General features: G+C 45.1%; 1 protein-coding gene across 3 annotated transcripts in view; it reads left to right on the top strand.

Moving 5' to 3' along the window:
* LOC119404592 (adhesion G protein-coupled receptor L1) overlaps positions 1-27,616 on the top strand; it is a 219,098-nt gene that overhangs the window by 164,060 nt on the left and 27,422 nt on the right. For all 3 annotated transcript variants that reach the window (XM_037671144.2, XM_037671145.2, XM_037671143.2), the window contains exons 12-15: positions 17,783-17,832; positions 18,411-18,522; positions 23,471-23,574; positions 26,549-26,939. In XM_037671144.2, coding sequence (XP_037527072.1) covers positions 17,783-17,832; positions 18,411-18,522; positions 23,471-23,574; positions 26,549-26,939 — 657 coding nt within the window. The remainder of the gene's footprint in view (positions 1-17,782; positions 17,833-18,410; positions 18,523-23,470; positions 23,575-26,548; positions 26,940-27,616) is intronic.

Below are 27,616 nucleotides of genomic sequence, written 5' to 3'. Positions count from 1 at the left end.
GTGCGGGAGATTATTGAAGCCCAAGCTATCTCTCGCAATAGTGACACGTGTGTGACCGCACCGTCAATTGATCTTTTTGATAGGGAGAGGGCCTTTCTGGTTGGCTAGAGTGTAGAATGAGGTGGCGCACTGTGCATGGATAAATAGATTGCTGTTTCCTGGAAATAAAAGTGTTGAAGTTAGCGCATTGTGGTGTCGTCTCTCCTTCGTCCTTGTCTGCTAGCGCTGAAGATGGTTTCTAATTTAAGATTGTTCCATATTACTTTAGTTTTATGTGTATTAATTTTCAGACCTACTCTTCTACTTTCCGTATCCAGTTCAGTAATCATGAGTTGTAATTCGTCACCCGCGTTACTCATCATTGCAATGTCATCAGCGAATTGCAGGTTACTGAGATACTCTCCATTAACTCTTATCCCTAATTCTTCCCAATCTAGGGCCCTGAAAACCTCCTGTAAACACGCGGTGAATAGCATTGGAGAGATCGTGTCTCCCTGCCGTGCGTCTTTCTTTATTGGGATTCTGTCGCTTTCTTTATGGAGGACTATAGTGGCTGTGGATCCGCTGTAGATTTCTTCCATTATGTTTATATAGGCTTCGTCGATGCCCTGATATATATATATATATATATATATATATATATATATATATATATATATATATACCGTAAAATTCCGAGCAAGCGCCCCCCCAACAAACCCGAAATTGCCGGCAAAGTGGGGGGGGAGGGGTCGCTATCTCGGAATGGCACCAAAATTCAAGATGGCGGCGAAATTTTCGCGCCAGAAAAATTTAGGCCCAGGATTTTTTGTAGCTTTTAATCGCTTTCAAAACCATCGAAAGAGTCCTCCGAGTCCGTTGCAAAAAACAGGTCGCAGAATTCCGCTTGAAGTCCGCTGCGGTCTTCTGGCACCACAGCTCCAACATCGGCCAGTCTGCTGTGCAGATCGCCGTCCTCCAAGCCAAGCCAAACCATACTCGGCTTTGTCGGTTCTCTGGCTAGAGTGACCTAGAATAGGGGGAGTGTCCAAAGCACCGGCTCCCGCGTGGTCCTTTTGCGGTGAACTCCCGCGCCGCGCCGCTGCTGCGCCGGACCTGTGGGCTTTCCACGCTCGGGAAGCGCGCGGAAAGCGAGGGGCGTCTGCTACACGCTGTAGTTTTTTGCGTTGCGTTTCCACACGGGGCACTTGAAGTCTACTTAACTTTTATAATGCGGTGCGGAATGGACCTTATCCATCTTTAAGCGGTGTGTTAGTGCTAGGGAACAACAGAATGCAAAAAATCATGTGTCATGCGGTATCAGCGTGGCCTAGTTCCGGTCACAGAGTTCGAGAACGTTGGTGCATCCGTAAAAACGCACAAAACAGACACGCACAAGCAAAGAACGAAAAAAACTTATTCGCACGAGTAATCGGGCATTAGCATCACGCATGCAAGAATTTAGAATAATAAAAAAAGTAAATTACACGCGCAGTCAGCTGAAATACTTACGCGCAGTGACCGCTTCACACTACGAGCTTTTTACTCATGGTCGCCAGTGGTTTGCTAGCCATGTGCACACCTCTCTGTTCGACAATTCATTGGCCTCCATGACAGAGCACACCGAGAAGATGCATTGGGAAACAAAAGGAAAGAGTAGAGACGGCCATACGACCGCAATGCTGTTGGCTTATTTTTGCTTCTGAGGTAGCGTACAACAAGTTTCACCGTGTGCAAACATTTGAAAGAAAAACAATGCCAGGTAAACTAACCATATTCCACAAGTTTTTGCATAAAAGGCGTAATATAGAAAATGCTTTACAAATATCCAGATATCATGAAATAAAGTTACAAATACCCCCATTCTTGCCGTACAAGTTAAATAGTGGCCTGAACGAAAATACGGTAAGAAATTGACAAGTAGAAGTGTAATATCTCAATCACTTCAGAAAATTGTTCAAATGCAGAGGTCCTTTTCTCACGATGAAGTGCGCGCAGGATGCGTTCCTCAAACAGCCGCGGAAGTGTGGACCAATGCGGTGACAAACCAGCTGAAAGGATATATACAAAATTCCCATTTCACAACACACAAACGCACAAAGGCGTTCTCTGTGTGATGAGTCGCTGCAGTATTATGTTGCAGTGACGCAGTATTAAATATTGCCCAAATTTTCGCAATTTTAGCTAATAGCGGCCAAAATATCAGGTGCTTAGCAGACGCTCACTGCGGAGAAAGCCCACGGGTCCGGCACGGCAGCGCCGTGGCGCGGAAGTTCACCGCAAAAGGCCCTCGCCCCTCCCATGTGTTCACGCGGCGCTTTGGACACTCCCCCTATTCTAGGTCTCTAGCCCTGTTGCGGTAGCTGGCGGTGGTGCTTCAGCGGCTTCAGTCCAATGAGTTGCTAGGTGCGTGAACGTGAACTGGAGTTCGTGCGCGGGACTGGATGGAAAGCCTCGTCGACTGCCCTTGGCGATGGCGTTTTCAAAGCTGAAAGGTTTGTGTATTTTCCCTGTGTTTTGCACTTTGCGTTCCACTGCATGTCGATAAGAATATCATTTCATGAGCACGTTTAGGCATAGCAGATGATGTTTAGGCATAACAAATGATGGAGCAGCTTTTTTTACCTTGACTTGACAAGACTAACTGATGGCTGATTTACTGTTTATTGCTGTTGTAACGGCGGTAAAGCACGCACTCGGGCAATTTTACTCTCGGATTTTAATGGGCGAGCTTGGCATTATTGGAGGTGCTTTGGTCGTGTCGTGAAGGTGCTGCATGTTTGTTGCCAGAAATCACAGCCCACTGTCATTAACAATAATACTGGTATCGGAGGCCTATATCGCTTTATATCGTGACGGTGGCAGTGCTGACGTCTGCAAAAAAAAAACGTGCATGTGCAACGCGTGGCAGAGCCGAGCTTTGTGTTGTAAAATAGCGTACGCTAAGTTAGTGTTCGGCGTGGTCGCCCGCTAATCCGTCACTTAATGTGGGTCTGCAAGAGGCTGCGCATGCACAGCGGCAACAAATGCTAACGCAAAGGTTCGCGTATGCTATTCAAAGTCTCCTCAGTATTTATTGTAGGCCCTCCCGCTGCTGGTGTTTTTGGTCGGCGCTCGCCTGATAGCTGTCGAGTCGCTCTCGATTTTTCATAGCATTTTTGTAGGAACAAGCAATATTTAGTTTGCCTGCTGTAAATCTGCTATTGTGCAAAAATGAAAACTTGGTTTTTTCTCTCTCTCTCTCTCTGTTATGCAGGCCGTTGCACCAAGTTCAACGCGGACGTCTTCCGTGAGAGTGATGAAAATGGAGACAAAATATCAATATGGTGTCGTCAAGCGGACGAAGGAACTGCGTTTTGTGTTTTTTGTAATCAAAGCATCAACTGTAGGCAACATGGCGTAGCAGCAGTCAAGTGACATGCAGCCATGAAATGGCACATTGAAGCTACCAGTCGTCATCGAGGCACTTCAAGTGGGCTGCAGCGGCCAAAAACGATCCAGCCGACTTTGGAATTCGGCAGTCCAGGGAACGTTTTGCAGTGTGACCGCGTGACAATTGCAGAAACTGTTTGTGCTTGGCATGACTCTCAAGGGCATCCCATACTCGTGGGCCGGCACAGCAACTGCCTTGTTTCCCAAGATGTTCGGAGGTTCCGAAACAGCGAAGCAGTTTAGTTCTAAGAGGTTCAAGACATCCTACATAGTTAGTGATGGCCTCGGGCCTTATTTCAACAAACTTGTGCTTAACAAGCTGAACAAGCCGGATGTGTTTTTTTCTGTTAGCATTGACGAGACCCCTATTCCTGAACAGAGGCGCCAACAACTTGATGTTGTAGTTAGGTATTTCTCCAACAAAATGCAGTGAGTTGTTGTGGAACACCAACAGTCTTTCCGGCTGGGCTCTGCAACTTCAGAAATTTTGGCTAGCGAAGTGCGGAGAGCAATGATGGACCTGCCGCAGAAAAATGTCCTTTGCTTTTCTACCGATGGCCCTAATGTAATGAAAAGCTTCAGAAAAAAGATGCAGGAAGCATACCCTGACATCATAGATGTAGGAGAGTGCTGCTTTCACAAAGTGCACAACTCATTTGCCCGCGGTTTGAGTGCCTTTGGCTCGGATGTCGAGGGTGCTGTGGTCGATGTTTATTACTTTTTCAAGAATTCTTCGGCTCAGAATGAATCGTTGAAGGCAGAGTAGGTAGCTTTTAATCTGCCTGAAAATGTATTTTTGCACCATGTCAACTCGTGATGGCTCACTTTGGGACCGGCTGTGGAGCGCTTAACTGAGCAATTCCTGGCTGTGAAATCCATCATGTTATCAGATTGAACCAGCTGCCGCGCAGGCCAGTTGCATGAATGCTTGAGGAGGGCATTCTCTGACAAAACTCTGTTCGCGAAACTTCTATTTATTAGGAACATTTCCGAAGCTTTCATGTCATTCCTATCCGTTTTTCAGGGAAGCGAACCGCTGGTGCATCGTCTGTATGAGGAGATGGTGGTTCTTGTGCAGAAGCTTCTTGGCCGCTTTGTCAGATCTGAAGCGTACCGTTTGGTAAATGGGTAAGATTTGCCACGTTTGGATATTAATTCACCCGCGATCTGGAAGGCCTCTGTAGAGGTAGGGGCAGACACAGAGGCAGCTACACTCAAACGTCATTATAACAAAGTCGCTTCTGACACGAAAATAAGTTCGTTATATCCGAAAATGCGTTATAAACATTATTTGTAACACTGTATATATGACAAGACTATTCTTCATTTACTTCGTTATAACCGACAATTTGTTATATCCGTGTTCGTTATATTGAGGTTTGAGTGTATGTCGAACTGGGAACCAGGTGAGAAAAGGGCATTTCAGTTGGGTGCTTGAAATTTCTACCTAAAGGCCACTGACTCCCTGCTGTCAAGACTGCCATTTGAAAACATGACACTGCGGAGCCTGCGATGCCTCTCTCCAAATGCCAGGGAAGAAGAATCATCAGGGCCTGAGCTAAGGTGCCTGGCTATGAAGTTGCCTCAAGTGATACAGCCTGGTGAAATTTCGGTGCTGATGGAAGAGTACATGGTTTTCCAGCTGGATACACTTGAAAGCGCCGAGAACATTGACAAATATTGGTGAGCTGCCTTTGACTTGAAGAAGTGTGATGGAACAACCAAGTACCCACTTCTTAGTAAACTTGTGAAGGCCTTGCTTAGCATCCCCCACGGCAATGCTGATGTAGAAAGAGGCTTCAGCGAAAATCGCAGGTAACTGCAGGACAGGGCTCGGCTGACACTAGAGAGCATCAATGGCATTCGCCATGTAGTGTCCTATGGTAAGCGCTTTGACTCTGACCCCAATAGTTTCACTATTACATCTGAGGTTCTCGGGGTGGTGAGAAATTCAAAGAAGAGGTACTCTGAATGCCTTGCCTTGCAGAAAGAACAGTCGGCTAAGCTGCCACGTGAGGAGCCTGAAGCAGGCCCAAGCAGCAAAGGTCAAGATCTTCAAAAGCAAGTGGAGACTGCTAAGAAGATGCTCACAAATGCTGAACTTCTGATTGCCCATGGTCTTAAGACAAAGAACTTTGCCGAAGTTGAAAGGGGAAATTCTCTTTTAGCTTCAGGGAAATCTCGACTTGAGATGGCCTTTCAAAAGATGGCTGAAAGTAAAAAAAAAGCTTGCCTGCAAGTGATCTTTCTGCGCACTTTCTGATAATTTTTTTAAAATTGCTATTCTAATATTCTTTGTGCTTGTGACAGTTTTCTTTTGTTCAAAAAATGTACTGATGGGCTAGTTGGTGAGCCATGATTTTCGAATAGGCAGCGCACAAAAGGGCAATGAACACGTACACAAAAAAGACGCAAATACAGCGCTTGTGTTTGCGTCTTTTTTGTGTACGTGTTCGTTGCCCTTTTGTGCGCTGCCTATTCGAAAATCTTTTGTTCTTTTTTTTACTCTAGTTTATTGGAGCGCCGAAAGAGAAGTTTTTTGGTAGTCGTTCTGCATTTGTTTTTATAGTTATATGTATTCACATTTAGTAGCCATGTGCGTGGATGGTACCCCTGATTGGTATACCAGTGTACTGAGTGTTGGACGTTGATCATTAGCCATGCTGCTATGCAGGAGTCAACTTATTTTGTGAAAAGCTTATTTATTTGTTGTTGAGTCTCGTGTTATTTTTCACTGTGATATTTAATGTGCTGTTTCTGTGATGTTTGGTGTATAAGTATGTAGAAGCTCCTGTTATATTCATTTTGTCTTCAGTCATTTTCTTATTGATGCTATGTTTCTATATCGTGTTCAGTGAGCTGTTTCTGTGATGTTTATGTACAAGCTCATATGTGATATGTTTCCTAGTCACTTGTAATAAAGTGCTGTGAATCAGTGTTTGTTTATTGTCACTTTTTTGTTTACTAATTGCAGTTAGGTTAGATGAGGGTAATATTCATAATTCTGGGTTCTTTTCATTTTTTATTGTGCTTGAAATTTGTGCAGAACATTGCCTTTTTATTGGCTGTCTATTATGAATACAGTGCGTGTCTTTGAAATTACTTCTATTACCACCTGCTCCAAAACGCAATTTCGCCTGCTCCAAAAGCTGCTCCAAAGTGGCTTAAGCCAGTAGCATCACTGCCGATGTCATCCAGCTGTTTTTCGTGGCGGTGAGACGAACATTTGCTACGAATGGGAAAAAAGGTCAGCGTTTTGATCAAACGAACTAGGCGACAATGTGACCCTTCGCCCCCATCAAAAAAAATAAAATTATTCTCACCTGGTATGTGAAGGCTCGCAAAGGCCCTGGCTGGAATTTTTCCGCTTTGCTCCTTGAAGATAATGAAGGCCGGGAGCTTGTGGCCGGTGGCGCAAACAGCTAGGCAAACCGTGAAGCCTCGCCGGGCACATCCAGTGTTCGCAATCCGTATGGTGCTTTCGCTGACCACGTTGTTCGTCCTGTTGGCGGGGTTGTCTATTCACACGATCGTCTGATCCACGTTGGCCATGTTATATAAGGTGTAGCCGTTGCGCCGTCGCAGCGAGGTCGCGGAATACCGAAAGGCACTTGCTGCCTCCGATAGTTCCTCGGGCTTCTTCTGGCTCTCGTTCGTAGTGCGGCACATTGCAACGCCGAACCGCTGTTTCCAGCGATTTATGTAATGGCTGGAGGCTACGAAGTTTCCCAACTGCATGCTGTTGGCAATTTTGACGGCCTCTTTAGAAAGAATCCGGTTGCTGACGGCACGTCCTGCACTTCTTTCGCGCTCAAGGTACTCGAAGAGTGCATCGTCCACGTGTTCGCTGAACACTGGTGCACCGTTACTGAGCTTCCGTCGAATTTTTGCCTTCCCGTAGTTTAGCTGCAGCAAATTATCGAAATTCTTCTCCCATTCCCGTATCCGCTTCCGGTCGAGCTTGAAATGTTGAGACGTCTGGTGCACGTTCTTTCCATTTTCTCGATGCCATCGAATAACCTCGATTTTCTTCGCCACTGTGTAGAACTGCATAGGCATAGCTGACCTCTCACCGCAAACACAAAGCAGCAAATGGCGCGGAGCAATCTGGCTGCAGTGAAAAGCAAGATTGCATTGGATTGGATTGGATTCATGGCAGCCAGCAGGACCACAAAAAAAAAAACAATATTTGTAGAAAAATCCATGGAAACTTTTTTTTGTCAACTGGATGTGGCAGGCCACTGTTGCCTGGGCGCGTTGTCGCGGAGCGGTGGAGGGGGGGGGGGGGGTGGCACTTTCGCGGAACGGCACGGATATTTGAAATTGCCAGTGAAGTTGGGGGTAGGGGGTGCTTGCTCGGAATTTTACGGTACATATATATATATATGCGTATGCTAGATGACCTGATAGGACAAAATCGTACGATCAAAGTAAATACATGTGCACCAGTATAAAAATAACAGCACTAACAATGGGCCAGATCATGGTTGTTCCCGTGGGAGGAATAAAGATTTCAGTCTTTTATTTGAGGTTGACACATACGGTACATTTTATTTATATTCCTTCGTATTACATGCCGAAACCACGATATGATTACGAGGCACGCCGTAGTGGGGACCGGCTTAATTTCGACCACCTGGAGTTACTTTAACGTGCACCAAAAGATAAGTACAAAGGTGTTTTTGCATTTTGCCCCATCAAAATGCGGCCGCCGTGGCCGCGGGAATCGCACCCACGTCCTAGTACTTCCCAGTGAAACAGCTTAAACGCTGAGCTACCACCATGGGCAAAGCAACCTTTCGATGCATGTACACAACGGATTTTCCGTCCGCTCATCCGCTGCGAAGCGCAAGGTATCATTAACAATTATCATCAACAACTAATATCCTCTAGCGGGCCCGGGCTGGGCCTGGTCATGAACACGCGCGCCATGGATAAGTTTAGTAATGAATGCCCGGGCCGGTCCCGGGCTTGGAACCATGGGCCTGGGCCGGGCTCAGGCTGGGTTCGTTCGTGCATGTCCGGGCCCGGGCCGGGCTCGGACTTTGAACCACGGGCTCGGCTTGGGCTTCATAAAGCGGGCCCGGGCCAGGCCCGGGCCGAAAGCACTAGGCCTTTGCAGTGCTCTAGTGCTGCTTGCTAGCTTTTTTTAAATTAAGAAAAGAAAGCTAGTAAGCAGCACAATTTCACAATTTCAGTGCTCACACACCAGTAGGCATAAAGATTTCAAGGGCAGCTCTTGATGTAAACTTTGCGCGCTACAAGGATAATAGTGGACGAGGAAAGAACCGAATATAGCAGGTAGACTCTAAAGAGGTTCATTCTATGCACGACTGCTGCTGAAGCATAGCTCTGGTTCCAGCCGCACAGTCGTACCGTGCACATGTCAGCGTCCCCTTCCTGTAGTGTGAGTAATCGCAGCTACAGCAGATTCACTTGAATAAGGCAACTGGCCAAGCCAAACAAACTACACTTAATTGCTACCAGATCGATAGTGTAAATGCTTTGCGTAGAGGGATAGTCCGCTGTATGTAAAGCAAAGGGTAAGCTTACTCCTGTCGCTGCCGTCGATGCCCAGTTGCTGGTGGGTCCTCTGGTTCGTGAGGTGGTGCCTCCCAAGAGAGCGTCTCCCTGTGTGATGGGCTTTTCATGACGTCTCATTGTTCTGCAGCTAAGGGAGGGTTTTCTCCCTCACAGAGAGACTAAAGCGTGTTTGCGCGGACGGGCCCGGGGATGGTGGGGTGCTGTGCAGCACCCTAAAGTCGGGACGGCAAAGGCATTTAGGAGGCATGGTGTTACGTCCTAGTGTGACCCGTTCGGTTCCACTGTGGGTGCGCAATTGTGCAAATGTTTAGAGAAGGAAATGGGTGTGCGTGCACCCCACTACAACTACGATGGCCAGTCACACTCAAGGCCTTTCTCCAAGAATTTTAAATGCGAAGCATTTCTTAGCGAACCCTAGGCACTTCTAGCGTTTCCGTCCGTCCGTTGATCGATCGAGCCAGCCACCTACGTCTGGGTGCTCTCGTGATCGCCTCCTTAAACTTGGTGTAGACCAGAATTGGCATCGGAGGGTAAGGGGATATGACTGTCTGGTCATGACATGAATAATGTGAAAATCCTGTCGCGTACGTCGTCAAACCCTTTCCTCCAGACACGTGCAGCACATACCCGTTTACCACGGGCCACGGTATACGGGAATGCGCCACAGGTGATTGACAGTTTATATCTACCCCAAAATAGAGCTGGCGGAGCTCTCGAAGTTAATCAATAGGCGTAAAGTAGCCGACATAAGAAAGTATAATATGGAGAGAATTGAGCATGCTCTAAAGAACGGAAGAAGCCTCAAAGCTACGAAGACAAAACTGTGCATAGGCAAAAATCAGATGTATGCATTAAGGGACAAGGAAGGCAAGGTCACAACCAATATGGATAGAATAGTTGAGGTAGCGGAAGAGTTCTACAGAGATCTGTACAGCAGCCGAGACAGTCAGGATGATAACGTAAGAAGCAGTAATAGCGCAGAGGAATCTGACATCCCACCAGTATTGACAGGAGAAGTAAAGAAAGCCCTAAAGGGAATGCAAAGAGGCAAAGCAGCTGGTGAGGATCAGGTAACATCAGACCTGCTGAAAGACGGTGGAGAGATTATGTTAGAAAAACTGGCCACCCTGTATACGAAGTGTCTCTCGACGGGGAGGATACCAGAATCTTGGAAGAATTCCAACATCATCTTGATCCATAAGAAAGGGGACGTCAAGGACCTGAAAATTACAGGCCCATAAGCTTACTGTCGGTTGTCTACAAGCTATTTACAAAAGTAATTGCTAACAGAATTAATACGACATTAGAGTTCAATCAACCAAGGGACCAGGCAGGATTTCGTACAGGCTTCTCAACAATAGACCATATTCATACTATCAATCAGGTGATAGAGAAATGCGCGGAATACAACCAACCCCTATACATAGCCTTCATAGATTACGAGAAGGCATTTGACTCGGTGGAGACATCAGCAGTCATGCAGGCACTGCGGAATCAGGGCATCGACGAAGCCTACATAAACATAATGGAAGAAATCTACAGCGGCTCCACGGCCACTATAGTCCTCCATAAAGAAAGTGAGAGAATCCCAATAAAGAAGGGCGTACGGCAGGGAGACACGATCTCTCCAGTGTTATTCACCGCGTGTTTACAGGAGGTTTTCAGGGCCCTAGATTGGGAAGAATTAGGGATAAGAGTTAATGGAGAGTATCTCAGTAACCTGCGATTCGCTGATGACATTGCATTGATGAGTAACGCAGGAGACGAATTACAGCTCATGATTACTGAACTGGATACGGAAAGTAGAAGAGTAGGTCTGAAAATTAATATGCATAAAACTAAAGTAATGTGGAACAATCTTGGCAGAGAACAGCGCTTTGCGATAGGTGGAGAGACACTGGAAGTTGTAAAGGAGTGCGTCTACTTAGGACAGGTAGTGACCGCGGAGCCGAACCATGAGAGTGAAATAACTAGAAGAATAAGGATGGGATGGGGTTCATTCGGCAAGCATTATCAAATCATGAATGGTAATCTACCACTATCCCTCAAGAGGAAGGTATATAACAGCTGCATCTTACCGGTACTTACCTACAGAGCAGAAACCTGGAGACTTACAAAGAGGGTTCAACTTAAATTGAGGACGACGCAGCGAGTGATGGAAAGGAAAATGATAGGTGTAACCTTAAGAGACAGGAAGAGAGCAGAGTGGGTCAGGGAACAAACGGGGGTTAAGGATATCATAGTTGAAATCAAGAAGAAGAAATGGATATGGGCCGGGCAAGTAGCACGTCGGCAGGAGGACCGGTGGTCACTAAGGGTAACTGACTGGATTCCAAGAGATGGCAAATGCGTGAGGGGGAGACAGAAAATTAGGTGGGTAGATGAGATTAAGAAGTTTGTAGGTATAACGTGGCAGCAGAAAGCACAGGACCGGGTTGATTGGCGGAACATGGGAGAGGCCTTTGCCCTGCTGTGGGCATAGACAGGCTGATGATGATGATGATGATGATCCACCCCAGGAACGACGAGAACATACATTGGTAATTTCAATTCGAAAGCCTTAAGAAAAACCGACATTCACAGCATTGATCCAAAGAATAAAGAAGAATAAAAATCAGGATCCCAGCAGGAATCACACTTAAGCAGGGTGATTCCACGTAAGATCGAACAAACGATGGCTGGTCGACCTCTCAAATTTATTTCAAAATTTTATATATTATTGCCTGATGAGTGGAAAGAAGAGATCCGCAATTTGTTTTGCCGCCAAAAATTTTTTCGAACCACAGGAAATCAATAATGACGAACAGATGGAGTGGAGCGCTCATCCGCTCTGCTGTTTTGGCCAACTTTCGTTATGAATTGCACAAAATATATTAAAATTAGGTAGCTGAAATTTATTTACCTAAATATATGCATGTTTTTGCTTCTGCTCAGGTATTTTTAGTTTTTATGTGTAGTGTAGATGTTTTTATAAAAAACCTCAAAAATGGCCCAATCGGCAAAATTTTCTTTACTTTGAAGGTCTTTATCTCAAAAAATCCTTGTAGCAGAGGTACAAAAATTCCGCATTACGTTCTTCGCATGCGTATCTACCAAACTGCCAAATCTTGTACTTATATAGCTTTTCAGTAAAGAGATATGATCGGGCTAAGTTCAAGAAAACACCGAACAATGAAAACTTCTGACGACCATTAAAAAAAAAACCCATTTTTAAAATTTTTTAAACTTTGTCCACTTATTCTCCTCCACATCAGCTTTCAAAATCATTAAAAACATGTTGCATAATGTCGTTGCACTAATAGTTACGGCCCCTCCAATGAGACCGTTAGGCAAGGATGGGCAATTCCGACTTCTTGCACAGCAAGTGTATCAAATGCAGGCAGGATTGAATTTCTTTTTATTAAAATGTTAGCCGGTGCCTAAAAAGGTGTCGCCGGCACTGAAGACGTTAATTTTGAAATTATTTGGTCACTGCAGCGGCCACGAGCGCGGAGCTACCAAGTAGGCGCGCGCGCACCCGAGATGCTCGTTGTAAGAGACGGCGCAGTGAGAGCTCGTTCTCGCGTCCTCAGACCGATTGAGTTCGAAACAGCAACACCTCTCGGGTGACTTGAACGCACGTGCACTGGAGCTTCGCTACTCTATCCGCCCTCTGTTCGCATCTCAGCTAGGCGCTGATAACACGGCGGAGATGGAAGCAAGATGAAAACTCTATAAGGGAGCTATGAGCGCTCGCTTCACGCACGCTGCTGCCACAGAAACTGCGCTGCGCCAGTTGCGATCAGTGGAAAGCATGAACGTGGCGCTCCAGTGGCAAAGCAAAATATGGATTGTCAAAGAAAAGAAAAGCAAAACTATCGGTAACCGGATGCGCTTGTCTATATTAGATGTCGGCAGCAGACGGCGTGAACTGGCCGCGCGTTCGGTGCGTTGTTCACACTTCATTCGGCGCGGATAGTTCTTGTGCTTTGCTCTTACTCTACTCCTCCTGTGCGTCTCATGACGAGAAAGTATAGCTCTCAATGAGTCTATTGTGGAGACTACCTTTCGAAGCACAAGAAGCTTAAAGGAGTACTGACACGAATTTTAAAAAATTTCGGATTGTTGCTCTAAATAAAAATACTGGTGTCGAGAAACGTAAAACGACTATTGTAGTGCCTGGGAATGCATCCTATATATTAATTAGCGCCACCTTAAAAAGACACTTTCGGTTTCGATATCGAGGGGGTGGCTTCTCAGTGTCGTTTCATAGCAGTGTGACGTCACGGAGATACAGAAATTCGCGACGTACTCGCGGGAAATCCGTCATCTGCTCGTGGTGCAATAGACAACGATGAGTGAATCGTCGTCCAGTGACCCTGATAGTGATTTCTACGATTTAGGCTGCATGCAGGACGCAGAACTCGTGAACTCGGAGGAAGTGTCTTGACTTGTCGGGATAATGTCCTTGCAGTGTGGCTGGCTTGCAAATGCTCAGCGACGAAAACTTCAAAGTTAAATTAAAATATTTTATACGTGTTCTCCGACTCCAGTGTGTGGACAGCGTGGACACTGCATACCAACGAAGCAAAAAATGTCTCTTTTGCGATGTCTCAAAATCGTGTCAGTACTCCTTTAATTATTGCAAAGAAGCCAAAATTTCGCAGAGTTACCGACCTAGGCATATACGCTTTGAAGAAACGTTTAACGCCCGAAAGATCAGTGACTGCCAGGGAGACGGACTACTTGTGCTACGCGTGCTTTTGCTACCAGTGCAATGAAAGATCTTCACGGAACGCACTGTATAACGATGACATTCTTATGCCCCCTGAAAAAGAAATCGACGCAATTAACCAGATCACTGCGACTACCGGTGCACGTGCGTTCATGTCACCCGAGAGGTGTTGCTGTTTCGAACTCAATCGGTCTCAGGACGCGAAAACGAGCTCTGACTGCGCCGTCTCTTACAACGAGCATCTCGGGTGCGCGCGCTCCTGCTCGGTAGCCCCGCGCTCGTGGCCGCTGCAGTGACCAAATATTTTCAAAATTAACGTCTTCAGTGCCGGCAACACCTTTTTTAGGTACCTGCTGGCCTTTTAATAAAAAGAAATTCAATTTTGCCTGCATTTTATACACTTGCTGGGCAAGAAGTCGGAATTGCCCATCCTTGCCTAAGGGTCTCATTGGAGGGGCCGTAACTATTAGTGCAACGACATTATGCAACATGTTTTTAATGATTGTGAAAGCTGATGTGGAGGAGAATAAGTGGACAAAGTTTAAGAACTTTAAAAAATGGGGTTTATTTTTAATTGTCGTCAGAAGTTTCCATTCTTCGGAGTTTTCTTGAACTTAGACCGATCATATCTCTTTACTGAAATGTTGTATAAATACAAGATTTGGCAGTTTGGTAGATAAGCATGCGAAGAACGTAATGCAGAATTTTTGTCGCTCTGCTACAAGGCCTTTTTGAGATAAAGACCTTCAAAGTAAAGAAAATTTTGCCGATTGGGCCATTTTTGAGGTTTTTTATAAAAACATCTACACTACACATAAAAACTAAAAATACCTGAGCAGAAGCAAAAACATGCATATATTTAGATAAATAAATTTCAGCTACCTAATTTTAATATATTTTGTGCAATTCATAACGAAAGTTGGCCAAAACAGCAGAGGGGATGAGCGCTCCACTCCACCTCTTCGTCATTATTGATTTCCTGTGGTTCGAAAAAATTTTTCGCGCCAAAACAAATTGCGGATCTCTTCTTTCCACTGATCAGGCAATAATATATAAAATTTTGAAATAAGTTTGAGAGGTCGACCAGCCATCGTTTGTTCGATCTTACGTGGAATCACCCAGCATTCTGCGTGGCAATCAAGTATTCTACTGCATAACCACGCCAGGTCTAGAAACTGCTTGGGAAAAGCACATTATGCAGGCGTAATGTCAGTGCAATGTCCATTGTGGTTGTGTTGCTTGCTGTTTATTTTTAAAATAAAGCAATAGACACTACATATGTACTCCTACAATACAGGCATCATGTCAGGTTAACCTCTGTGGTTGCAGCATTGGCTCCGCTTTTACAGCAGTATTTTAAACATTATGTAATTGTATTCCTATGATTCAGCAAGCTATATTCAAGCATCGCTCGACCCTGGAGGAATACTCTAACGAAAGTTGCATGTGATATTCACATCATCACACCACAAAGTGCACTTCATTTCGGTAATACTAACGTATGTGCACTAACATGAGTGCTGGCGTTAGTCAGACCATAACTTGCCCTTTAAACGCCAATGTTGTCCACACTTACAAAAACACGTCTACTATGCTACACTTACAAAAACACGTCGATCCACCTCGTAACGCTTCACTCAAAGCCAAAAAATGCAGATTAGAACTACTCGCTGACTGCTTCGCATGACACCGATTCCCACAAGGCGTGGGATCTGCTGAATTTTTAACCATTCTGACCATAAAATTCTCATGTTCAATTTCATGAATTTCATGGCGAAATACAACAGCGCAATTTTGCTGAGCCCTGCTGGATTCATGACTGGGCACAATACCACACAAGGAAACCCATACATAACCCTTTTGGCACACTGGCCACATCTCCTCCACATTGGTGGTTGGGGAAGAACGAGCTAAGCATGCAGAAACACACTGCCAAGCAAGTCAGTTGCTGCCTTGATGAAGACTTGTCGAAACGTTGGCTCCAGCGACATGCCTGGTTCAAGGAATTTTTCATCTCTGCAATAACTGGTGCCACACCTGGCACATGGATAATTTGGCAATGGAAATGGTAAATTTGATCAAAATGTTCAATTAAAAAATCTTTTTTTCTGCAATCCTCAGCCCATCTTTTACGTCATGGTGAAATATTAGAACAAAATAAGCCATAGAAGTTGAGAAAGAAGTGCTTTACTAGCTTGCTGTCATCAAAAACTATGAAAACTGTATGCCATGTTGACATCATCGTAAAGAGGAGAGATTGGAGCTCAAGGCAGCCGCAATGCTGCATTTCTCCAATGTAAAAAAAAAAAAGCCGGCTCTCTTTCATGTTCTGTTTTCTTAGCTCAGAGCTCCGTTTTCTCAGCTTTCATTTTTTGTGCAGTTGCTGTCATTCATCCCTGTGACATTGCACAAGAAGTGAAGGTATAACCATTCTGCTTTTTGCCCTTAGATCCTGAAACATTGGTGAGTGTCGGTAGCTGTCCATATTTACCTGCACATCATACAGACTTTTATGATTGGCTTTTTGTAAAACTTATTACTAAGACAACATGTACAGGACATTTCAAAAAATTTTTGTGTGCTGAATTGAATATTAAAAAATAAACCAATAGCTTCACAACACAGTGATTATCCTTATGGAAATAACTGTGGGACGACAGTGAGAGTCTATCAAGCGTTGTAACTCGAAAAGTGCAACAGATAGCTCAAAACCGATTTCCGTCGTGATGTCAGCATAACAAAGCACTTGCTGCACGCCAAATTTTGACACTGTATCGCCATAAATAACAGCAATAGTTTTCATTGCCCTTAACCCCAACAAATGTAAATCTATGCAGATTTCACCAAGACAACCATACTGTTGTCTAGGCGTACTTAACAATGTCCTGGAAACAGTGTGCAGAACACATTAAATCATATTGAATGTACAGTAGGCAGCCTAAGAAACAATGTTTACCTCACTCCAATCTGCTTCGTCTACGTGGATCGACACACTTGAAGCTGTACCGTCCACTTTGTCACTTGCTTGGCATTGCTGTGCTTTCCTTGTTGTGTATCAAGTCTTGTTCATATCCTGTGCTCTTGCCATCACGAGATTGACATAACCAGGTTTTACAGCCCTGTCACAAGCTCAGAAAATGGTCAGAATAAATTAGTGACCTAGTTAGTATTCCTCACCTTGTTCTCTGTAGGATTGCATGATTCAACATTTTTTTAACTCTCAAATTGCACATTTCTGCTTTGCGTTTTCATATGGTTTTGGCAAGGATGTTCTTGATCAAGTATTGTTGTTATTATAATATCATTGTACATTAAAGAGACACTAAAGTGAAGCAATGAATCGGTTTAGGTTGATAAAGTGCACTCTGAAATTTGATTAATTTCACCATCATAAGCTTTTAATAGATGAGAAAATCAATGTCAATATTTCGCTTTTAAATTGTTCACTAAAATCACCGATGGTGATGTCAAAGATTTTCAAGTACTTTTGCTTATTTCGGCTACATTGGTTCAATAAAATTTCCTGAAACTTGGTATGTTAGGTCTCCAGCTCCCTCAAAAGACAGTCCGCTTCATTTTTACCCATCGGGATCCTAGTAGTAGATGCCGTCAAAATCTATGATGTCACAGTGATTGCTGCAGGAAATTCAAGGTGGCGTCGCCATCTGCATTTTCTTTCCGCGTGTTTTCTAACTTACCAAACCTCTTCCCATGGCAAGCATTGTGATTTTGGTGTTGTGAAAGAGTAATTTGCTGACACACAAAAAATCTTCAGTGTCCCTTTAAGTGCATCAATCTTTTGTATTTATTTTGCTCCTCCCCTGTGTACTGTACCTTGAGAGTGTCGTGAATAAATAAATTAGTGAGCCTATACTCCTAAATCAGTTATTGCTGTCAAATTTTCTGTCTATTTGACAAGGTACTGCTTTTTTCTCACTCTCCTGTTTGACAGTTCAAATGTTACTTAACAGAGCTTCCTAGTGTTGCAAAGCTGCTGCTACAGTCAGCAGCATGTGAGAGGAATTGCAATTGTTATGAGAATGAAACTGGCATAGTTGCTTCTAGCATGCAGAGGTGCTTGTCTCGTCTGATATTATTGCCTTTTCATTCTAGGAGGAAAATGTCAGTGATCCCCAGTGCGTTTTCTGGGACTTCAGCAAAAGGTCGGTTGCCCGTGAATGCCCATCTCATTTTTCATTGTGTAGCAGCGTTTTATGATCTCGCAAAATATTCCTTGCTTCAGACATGTCATTAGTTTTCATATGTTCACTAGCCTGCAAACTTGAGAAATAGCGAATATTTATTGTTTTAGATTGTCATGGTGAAGAGGCAAGCAAGCACAAGTGAGGGCTAAACTATTGCCAAGAAATTAGGCAATGCGAAAGTGGTGGCAACGATAGCAGCGAGCACACTCAAGTGGATATGCATGATGCTGAGACATATCACTAAGCCACATTTGTCATGTTTGAATTGTAGCCGTTGAAGGCAACCAGATAGGGCTGCAGGATTTAACTCGAAAAACATACCAAGTGTGCAGGCAGCATGATGACTCACGCTTAGCGAAAAATTGAAGCATCACTGTGAGCCTTATTTGAAATAAAATGCTGTATTTCTACATTGCAGTGTTATTATGCTCAGACAGTATTTGACGCACCGAAGAAAATGTTTTTGATACTTAGCAGCCCAGCATTTTATTTTGTATGCACATATTGAGAGCACGTTGTTGTAATAACTTTTTCAGGGATTGGTCTGAGCGTGGCTGTTGGGTGGACGCTTCCAATGAGACTCACACTGTGTGTGCATGTGACCACCTGACAAACTTTGCGGTCCTCATGGATGTCAGATCTGTTCAGGTAATATCTTGATAATTGAACCATACACTCCTCATGTTGCAGTGAATTCCTATCATGCCCCCTGTTCCGTACACAGTTAGTGGCTACATGCATGCCCATTGTTGGAGGTCACGGGATGACATGATTACCTGGGACAGGGGCGGCAGTGCTGGGCCATCCTGCTCCAAAACGCATTACATTATTGCTCCGAAATGGCTCCCAAGCGGTCTTTGGTGCCTTCATGTGCCGCTGTCATCCGCGGCATGCGCTCAAGTGAGCTCTCATCAGCATCATCTGGCACACTCTCCGTGACGTTCGTGATGGCGTGAAAAACTGGTTTCGCCGAGAGGGTGAAACAATGAATGCGATAGCAACAAACCGTAATGTTATACAAAGTAAAGCTAGCATCTAACTCTTTTGGATTTGATGTCGTGCAACTCTGCAAAACGCTGGTGTAAGGTAATACGGCCGCTCTAGGGAGCGAAGCTGTTTTCGTGCTGTCTGGCATGACGACGCGAAGTTAGCCGGCCGTTATAGATAGTGCCTGCACCAGTGATCCATGTTCGCACGTTCCGTCTTCTGGCGTCACTTACGAAAGACTCTCTGCTTGAGGAGCAGTCGACAGAGGATGGGGGATGATGTAACGAAGGTGGCCGGCTCGTTTCATCTCTGCTTCAGCCACATTCGGCGCCAGTGCACGCACTCACGCATGGTACATACTATGAGTGGGGCAATGTTATTGATTTGGACTTTATACAGAAAGTGACGGCAATGGCAAAAACCTGCTGAGAGGATCCATATAATTGCTATCGCAATAAAAGTGAGCATTTCAATTCTCTCGTCTTCTCACTTGTACGTGTCAGCAGTTGTGTTCTGTCAATGTGAACATTTAAAAAAAATTCCCTCAACTGTAGCCAGGTTAGGATACAAAGTGCATTGCTTATCTCTACTTTCCTCTCGTATCTCGTGTCGGCCGTGGCAGTTTAATTATGGGTGCACGAGCTTTCTAAATTTATATTATAGAGTCTCGGTGGGTTTAGAATGAAGGTAACTTTTATTAGCTTATGTCTTGTCTTCAGTTGTTGTTCGTGTCAGGTGTGGCATTTTATTAACACGAATGTTTTTCATTCGTCTGAGGTCTAGTGATGTGTAGCTATCCAAAACATAGCTTATCGCCAGTTTTTTCTGAGTTCTTGCTCTGTCAGCTGTAATGTTTTAAGGATTTTTTAAATTTGTGATGTCTGGTCGGTTCATCAGTATTGTATGTTTAGTAAAAACCATTGCGATTTTTGTGTTTACCAGAAATTAAAAAATTCAATTAAGAATGATGTGTGAGTCGCACTGCTCCAAAACTCCCCTTTTACTGCTCCAGAGGTGCTCCAAAACAGCATTATTCCTGCTCTTTGAGCAGCTCCAGAAGAATAAAGCCCACTTCCACACCTCCTGGGATCAAGCGTCAAGCAAGCGTCAACCCGATCAAACTTGATGCGTGATTTTGGTCTTTATTAAATGCTCTGCTATTCACGTAACATGTGAGGCTGTAAATTTCATTTTGTATGCTGTTTAGGTAGTAGGGCTTAACCCCCACCATCTTTTATAATGCACAGGCATACATCAGAATTCTACTTTGATCACTGTGACTGAAATGTCAGTTGAATGCAAATAATGGACTGGCCTCATCTTTTCATGAGAGAACGGTGCAGGAAATATCGTTCCCATAGAACCCGCCCCTGTGTATCACTCGCACCAATTTGCCGCGCACAAAGAAGATAATAATAAATAAAAAGTCCTTGCTCACTTATAACAGGGTAAATCTATAGTCAAGTTACTGCACTAGCAACATGGAAACAACATTTGAAACAACATTTGAAAACAACATTTTCTTTTTCATGTTCTTTGTGAATTCACAATTAATGGCACAATTTATTCAAAGTCATCACAGTTGTACCTAATGTCACCTTCTGTTCCATTGAGGCGTTTCGAGGTCTGTATCAGCTCTTAGTGACAGCAGAGCTGTTTAAGCTTTTCGTTCTGCCGGTTCGCCTAGCATAGCGTAGCCATGGATAGTGTAGTATCCGTAGTGAAAAAGACGTTGCTGGAGCAGCGCTGGTACTTCCTAGTCTGTGTCTACGTGGCGCTGTTTTTTCACTATGGATGTGTACCAACTAGCTCGCATCAATTCGCTCATAGTGCGGTGTAGCAAGGGGCTGGGGAATCAGGAGAGAGGGCAATGTAGAAATCACTCGGTGTGCCTGCCAGCTCTGCTGTCTACTCAGACTGCACAGGCGTGAAACTTTATTGTGCTCTCCAAATATCTACAATTCGTTGGCAGAATAATTCAATATCAGGCCCTTGAACACAGCGCGCCATTCATTCAACATAAAAACGCTTCATGTTTGCCTCGTAAGGTTGCTGACATCAAGTGGCTGCAGCATTGAGGTCATTCCACCTGGTATGGCAACAGTGGAGCCACATCTTGTGGCGTTTTGTCCAACTACAATATAATCCTTTTTCTGTTTTCTGTTCAGTGGCGTAATGGTTATTGTAGAAAAAAAACAATGACAATACGTTGAGTTGATAATTATCTCACTGCCAGTGCTTTACACAGAGTCAGTAAGCGGGTAGGTTACTGCAATGTTACGACCGTGGGTCTCTGGTTAGGCTCTGCATCATCGGGTGTCGCTATCGGCATTGTCCGTGTCGTACACGGCTCCAGTAACACGGCCAGAACTCGTGACGTGCATTGTTTACAAAGTGTCCCTGCACGATGACCTCATTGCCCTCACGAGACATTACGCATTGCCACACGTGGAGTGAAGAGTGTGATGTGTCATGCCTGGCCAGCCAGCAGAACGGCACAACTTTTCAAGTCTTACGGCCATTCACGTGATCGGCCAACCGCGAGTCGTGGAAATAGCCTACGGTGGCATTCCTGAAACTGCAGGGTACTCCCACCTTGAAAGACTTCTATAAATCTTCTTCAGGTGGGATGTAGCATAGAACTCTGCCAGCGACAAGCAGATACGAATCCAATGCGCCCGCAGCAATACCAGCCTGCATATACGGCACTCGGCGCCAACAGCAATACGATCTGTCAATACGTGCCTGGCGGCTTGGCCCCCCTCTCCTTGGGAGCGCAGCTCTTGGAGCCCGTCAACATTGCGTTTACAAAACGGATCGCCCTGCTGTGCATTTGGTAGCTCTTCCCTGCTTAGAACAACTCAGGCTGAAGTGACGTGCTCACCCGAGGCGGTCTACTCGAAAGCCACTTCACCATTGAGGATCACGCCTTTTGACCCATTGGAGCCAGAGGCTCTGGTGTCTGCTTGGTGCGTTTGCTCTTGGGAGTGGCAGACACAAGTGTCAGACGTCAAAACGGAGGCACACGACAAGGCATCAGCCACGACGTTTGAACTCCCTTTCCGGTAGCCCACAACAAGGTTGTACCACTGCAAAGTCAACACCCAGTGTATGAGGTGGCCTTGGGCTCACAAAAGCGTTTAGGCCAGACGAGTGCCATGGGGTTCGTTTCCACTGCAAATGGTACTGCATTCGCATAGCAGTCAAGCTACTGGAAAGCAAAATCTCAAGTGGCATCTGGTATTTAAAGGCAGCAGTGGCCACTTGCAAATGGTTGTAGGGCGCCTACAGGGACGGCCCCGTAGCCACCGCTTGCGACGTCATTCACAATACCCGGGCATGCTAGAAAGTCGCGACCGAGAATCACGGGCACGGAAAAACCGGGGAGATACACAAAGCGCTTTTGGCACTCACCATTCTCCCAGCACACAACGAACCGCGCAGCACCGCACGAAACAGCAGTGCTGCTCGCAAGCTTTCTCTATTTCTTCCTCTCTCCCTTTCCATCCTTTTCGCTCGCTCTGTGCTCCGTTCCCTCCTCCTCAACATCACATCTCTCCCCTTCACCCTTTCCCAGCCTCTTGCTACACTATACTGCTCTACAAGGCTATGCTATGCTCTGCTAGCGTGCCTGGACACTCCTCGTTGGATTGAGGGTGCAAGGGTTAGAATCCCGCTTTGTGAAGAATTTCTCTCACCCATCAGGGTGGTTATGACAGCCCACACTGGAGCAATCGGCGCAAGGGTTCTGGGAGTGAAGCAGAAGACGAAGGAGTTCGTGATGACCATCATTTCTGTTTTCGACAGACAAATTACAGCAAGATTAAACAGCTTTGCTGTTAAAACGGTGAAATAATCTTCGGCTCAAGTGGAAATTTTATACGGAATATCTTTGGTTCGAGTAGAACCCAAGACTTCTGCGTGGCAAGCAGGTGTTCTTCCACAGAGCCGTGCCCTTTCTAGAAATTGCTTAGGGAAAAAATAGTATATGAATGTTGGGTAGTGCAAGTAGTCTCATTAACACGTGTAATATCACACCAGGTGTCAAAGCACGTGAATTGTGCAACAAGTGGTTGGCTCAAATGCCTGCCAATTACAAAGCACGTAGGCACAATAATTATCCTTATCAACAACAGCATCAACAACGTGTGCAGCTGTGCAGGTGTTGCCTTATGGGCACGTAGTGGGTACCTGGACAACTCGCAAAAAGAAGAATTATGTCGTAGTGGGCATTTGACAATTGTACTCGCAGTAGGCATTGTAGGATAGTTTGAAAGAGCCAATTCACAGGTGCACAGGCATTCCTTTCCTCGGTGCCCACCGAGAAGCGAAGCCAGGCTAGCAGTTGGGAAGGCAATGTGAATGGGGCTCCACTTACACTGTTGCTTGACTCTTGAAGGCAAAGCCAAAGCTTCCTCCAAGTTTTTATTTTTGTTTGCCAAACTAGTCATATCATAAAGTTGTATCCTCATTCCAAAATGCTTGCAGAAAATCATGAACTGTATCCTAGAATTGTGCTCCTCTTGCAAGTTAGCATTTTTGCCCAAGTGACAGTCTCTCACATTTGTCAGTTTGCACTTTACCCTTTGTCATCTTGTTTCTTGCGCAGCTGACACACTCAAACGAACTGGCCCTGCAAGTGATCACCTACGCTGGCTGTTTTGTTTCCATCGTCTGCCTCGTCCTCACCATAATCACGTACCAGTTGTTCAGGTCAGCACATGGGATTGCTTTGCATACCTGCCGACTGCAATCTTTGGAAAATCTAAATTTGACATTATCCACTATGACATTGAATAAGGGACAACATATAACGGGACGTATAGGTGCAGCTCACTGGTAGGCTCGGCTGGCAGCAGTTTTTATTTATATGCAGCAGGTAATGCTACAAAAAACTTACCTCACTGCTCGCATTTGTGGTTGAGAAATAGTATGTCACTTATGAAAGAAATTCATCACGTGATATTGTATTGTACTGTGAAACAACATACTGTTTTAACCTCTGTGTTACTTGCATAGCTTCCTAAGCCTTCAGTGAGGTCAGCAGTTGGCACATGATTTGAGCAATGAAAAGCTCAACAGGAAAGGAAGGACGAAGATGGGAGAATATTGCATGGCCTGCCAAATGTGAGACAATCGTGACTAGTGTCATCCTTGAATGGCCTAGCGGCTTTGAAGAGTACTTGTGCAGGCTCGTTTCTCTAGGAGCATGCTTATCACTCTGACTCACGAGCAAAGTACCACTTAGTCATTTGTGATTGCTGAAGAGTGGCTTGATAACTTCAGGACATCAGATCCGCTACAGAGGACAAAATATTTTCTCCTTCCACAGCAATAAAGAGAATGAACGAATGAGCAGGGCCCTTAGCAATACTGCTAGGTCTGCCTAAGTGCTGCCTAAGAGTGATAATGATGAACTTTAAGTAATTAACGGGGTTCTGACACAAAAATTTTGGCCTCGTGTTTTTTTGCTGCAATATGTTGCTGGGGGCCTGTTAGTCATAACACGGCACATTGTTTGCTGCAGCGCACAAACAGATAATTACAGGATCCTCATTACCGACCAATGTCAGTTTCAGTTTCAAAAACGACAGGCCTCCAGGTGCAACTATCACCACCTAGCAGGTGCAGCGTTCAATCACGTCAGCACACAGAACTGTGACACACTTTCGCGCGGTTCGCGAGCAGCCGCCGAGAAGTAGGCTGCTGGAGCGAACGTGGCAAAAAACAATGGCGGCTATGACGTCATCATAACTTGTTGCAGCGTGGTCACGTTTGGGAAGTAGGGGGGTCACCTTCGAGGGTGTCAGTAGTGCAAGAATGTCGATCGCTCACGCAATCTTCAAAATTTATTTAAAATACTTCCAAGCTATATTCACTGTTGATATTTTGCAGATGATATACACATGTGCACGGGAATCGATCCCGCAGGCTATCTCGGCCGTGAAATTTTGTGTCAGTATCGCTTTAAGATTTCTTAAAGCAGCTTGCTGGGCTAATTGGAGTACTGAACTTTGATGCATTTCCAGCTCTTGGGCCAAATAGGAAAAAAACATGGCTGATCCTCTTTCATAGGAATCGATATAACACGAAAGTGAAGCATGTCTTCACAGGGGTAGTTGAGCTTTTATTGTGCATTGTTTCGCCACAAGGGAGAAGGAATGAATGCTACAGCAACAAATTGTAATGTCGTGCAAAGAGCGGCAAGCAGCTCGAAACTTGCAGTGCGCTCTAAAGCAGAAAGGACACACGAAAAGAACATACACAGGACGGGCGCGAACTAAAAACTGTCACAATTGTTACTTTGTGCGTGAGCAGCGCACTCCTTTCGGAAACGCGGCCGCTGCAGCGAGCAAAGTGACCTTCGTGCTCTCTGTGAACGGAAACTTGTGGGGAAAACACAAGACGTGCAAACCGCCCCTATCACGAGATAAGTGCATGCGCAAGAGGCACTCCCTGTAGAGGCACATTCGCATCGCGAGCATGCCTTGCGCGCTCTTCGTGCCATCTCGCTAGTGATAACAAGAACACGCTGAAGCCACCGGGCTCTTAGTACCGCCAACGGTAAATGGTGCATATAAACAGCTCGTCGTTAGTAAGCTGTAGAATGTACCCTCTGTGGCCGAGTGGTTTCGCGCCGCGTGCTGCGGAGCGAGGGGTCGTAGGTTTGACTCCCGGCAACGGAACTAGTTTTTTTTATTTGCCATCTGTTAGTGTATATTTGCAACGTCATATCCGTGACGGAAATACATCAGTGGAGCCATTGTGGACCCCGGCATAAAACATTTTCGTGTTTAAAAACCCGGGAAGAAAAATGGGACAGTCTGGTCTTCAACCAAATTTATTGCACACCAGGAAAGCCAACATGCGCAGACAGACGTCGAAACAGGGAATGTGGCACATGCATGTTGCCACTCAGCAGCGATGCACAGTAGTACATAAGTTTTGACAAAGGTAATCTGCGACAGCGCGATAAAGGCAGTTCTCGTTTTCTCTTCTAATACAGAAGGCATCATGAACAAGACAGCATTTTTCATTCTTATACCTAGTGAGAATGCATGTGCTCTGACATCTTTTACAATGGTCAGCTAAATGACCCACTCTCACTATTCCCCTGACCAGCACACGGCGCCCTCTCAATCTTTCATTAATGCATCGACCAGTCTGGCCTACCGTATTTACTCAAATCTAGGCCGGCCCCGATTCTAAGCCGACCCCCGAAATTCGCAAGGCCAGCAAAAGGAAAAAACTTAATCATTGTACGGGAATCTAAGCCGACCCCCCACTTTTGCACATCCATTTTTCGAAAAAAACATCGGCTTAGATTCGAATAAGTACGGTATGTAGCAGTTGCCACACGACAGGGGGATAGAGTGAACGACCCCCGTGTCGCACTGGAGGAATTGGGTAGCGTGCTTTTATGAGCGTGCAGGGCCTCTTCACAACGGGGCACATGCTTTCCCAGTATGCGCACACATAGCTTGATGCACGTACTGTGCTCCATGTGGTTTGACCTTGTGAGCATGCTTTGAGAAAGTTCCTGTTTAACCTTTGCTTCATGAAAGCAACTTTGGTACCTTTTTCCCTGTGTTTGCTTACAAACCTGGTTCATCATTGAGCATATCTATATTGGTCTCGTTGCATTTTAAGCACACAAAGTGTTGACAAAATTCTTTCATCCTGGCAGGGTCCTGGAGAGCGAGCGAATGTTGATCCACAAGAATCTGTGCGTGTGCCTGCTGGTGGCTGAGGTGGTCTTCGTGGCTGGCATCTCGCAGACCGCACAGCGCACCTTGTGTGGCATTGTTGCAGGCCTGCTGCACTACTTCTTTCTGGCCGCTTTCCTCTGGATGTTCCTTGAGGGATTCCAGCTGTACGTCATGCTCATCGAGGTGTTTGACTCGGAAAAGTCGCGTCTTGGCTGGTACTACACACTTGCATATGGCCTGCCCGCTGTGATTGTGACTGTGGCAGCCGCCATTGACCCTGCCAGCTATGGCACGCCGCAACATTGCTGGCTCCGTGCCGACAACTACTTCATCCTCAGCTTCATAGGACCTGTGGTTGCCATTCTTCTGGTGAGCCTGCCTGATTTAGGGCCTTGAAAGAGCCACTCTCGAAACAAACGGACAAAGTAGACACCATCGTGCTTTTAACGACATTTCCAGAACGGCAAGCTCGCTAGCCAAATCTAACAAATAGCTGAAGTCGCATACCAAATAACTAGGCTTGTGCGAATATTCGAGCGCTTCGAATATTCAAACGAATATTACAGTATTCGAAATGAACGAATAGGTGTATATTAGTCCGCATGTAACCCCCTCTGTAAAGGTGGTTTCACTGCAGTAGAGGGGTGCTTTACCGTGAATACACCTTTCCAGGGAAAATCCACACTGCCGCCAAAACCCACGTCAAGACTAAATGAACATATTACCCTCACATCGATTCATCGCTTTTTAAGTTTAATTGAGAGCTTGTTGTACCGGCTTATATGTTCTAAGCATAGTAAATCTTTGAAAGTAACATATTTTACAGGTTATCACTTGCATTGTACCAAAGGTCAAATCCTGCGACTATTCAAAGTTGCTTCCACCTCCTTTGAACGAAAAAGAATGAAATTTGCACATGCCTTGTTTTAATTTTTTTTTTAAATATTGTGCAGGTTAGTTTAGTCATGATAAATGTGCTAATTTTTCTTTGTAGTAATATGTGATATATACTATTCGAATTCGGTTCGAAATTATTCGACCAAATC

This window comes from Rhipicephalus sanguineus, chromosome 9 (genome assembly GCF_013339695.2).
Source record: "Rhipicephalus sanguineus isolate Rsan-2018 chromosome 9, BIME_Rsan_1.4, whole genome shotgun sequence".
In the NCBI taxonomy this organism is placed as follows: Eukaryota; Metazoa; Arthropoda; class Arachnida; order Ixodida; family Ixodidae; genus Rhipicephalus; species Rhipicephalus sanguineus.
The sequence above is the reverse complement of the archived record's forward strand: the minus strand, read 5'-3'. Positions and strand labels throughout refer to the sequence as shown.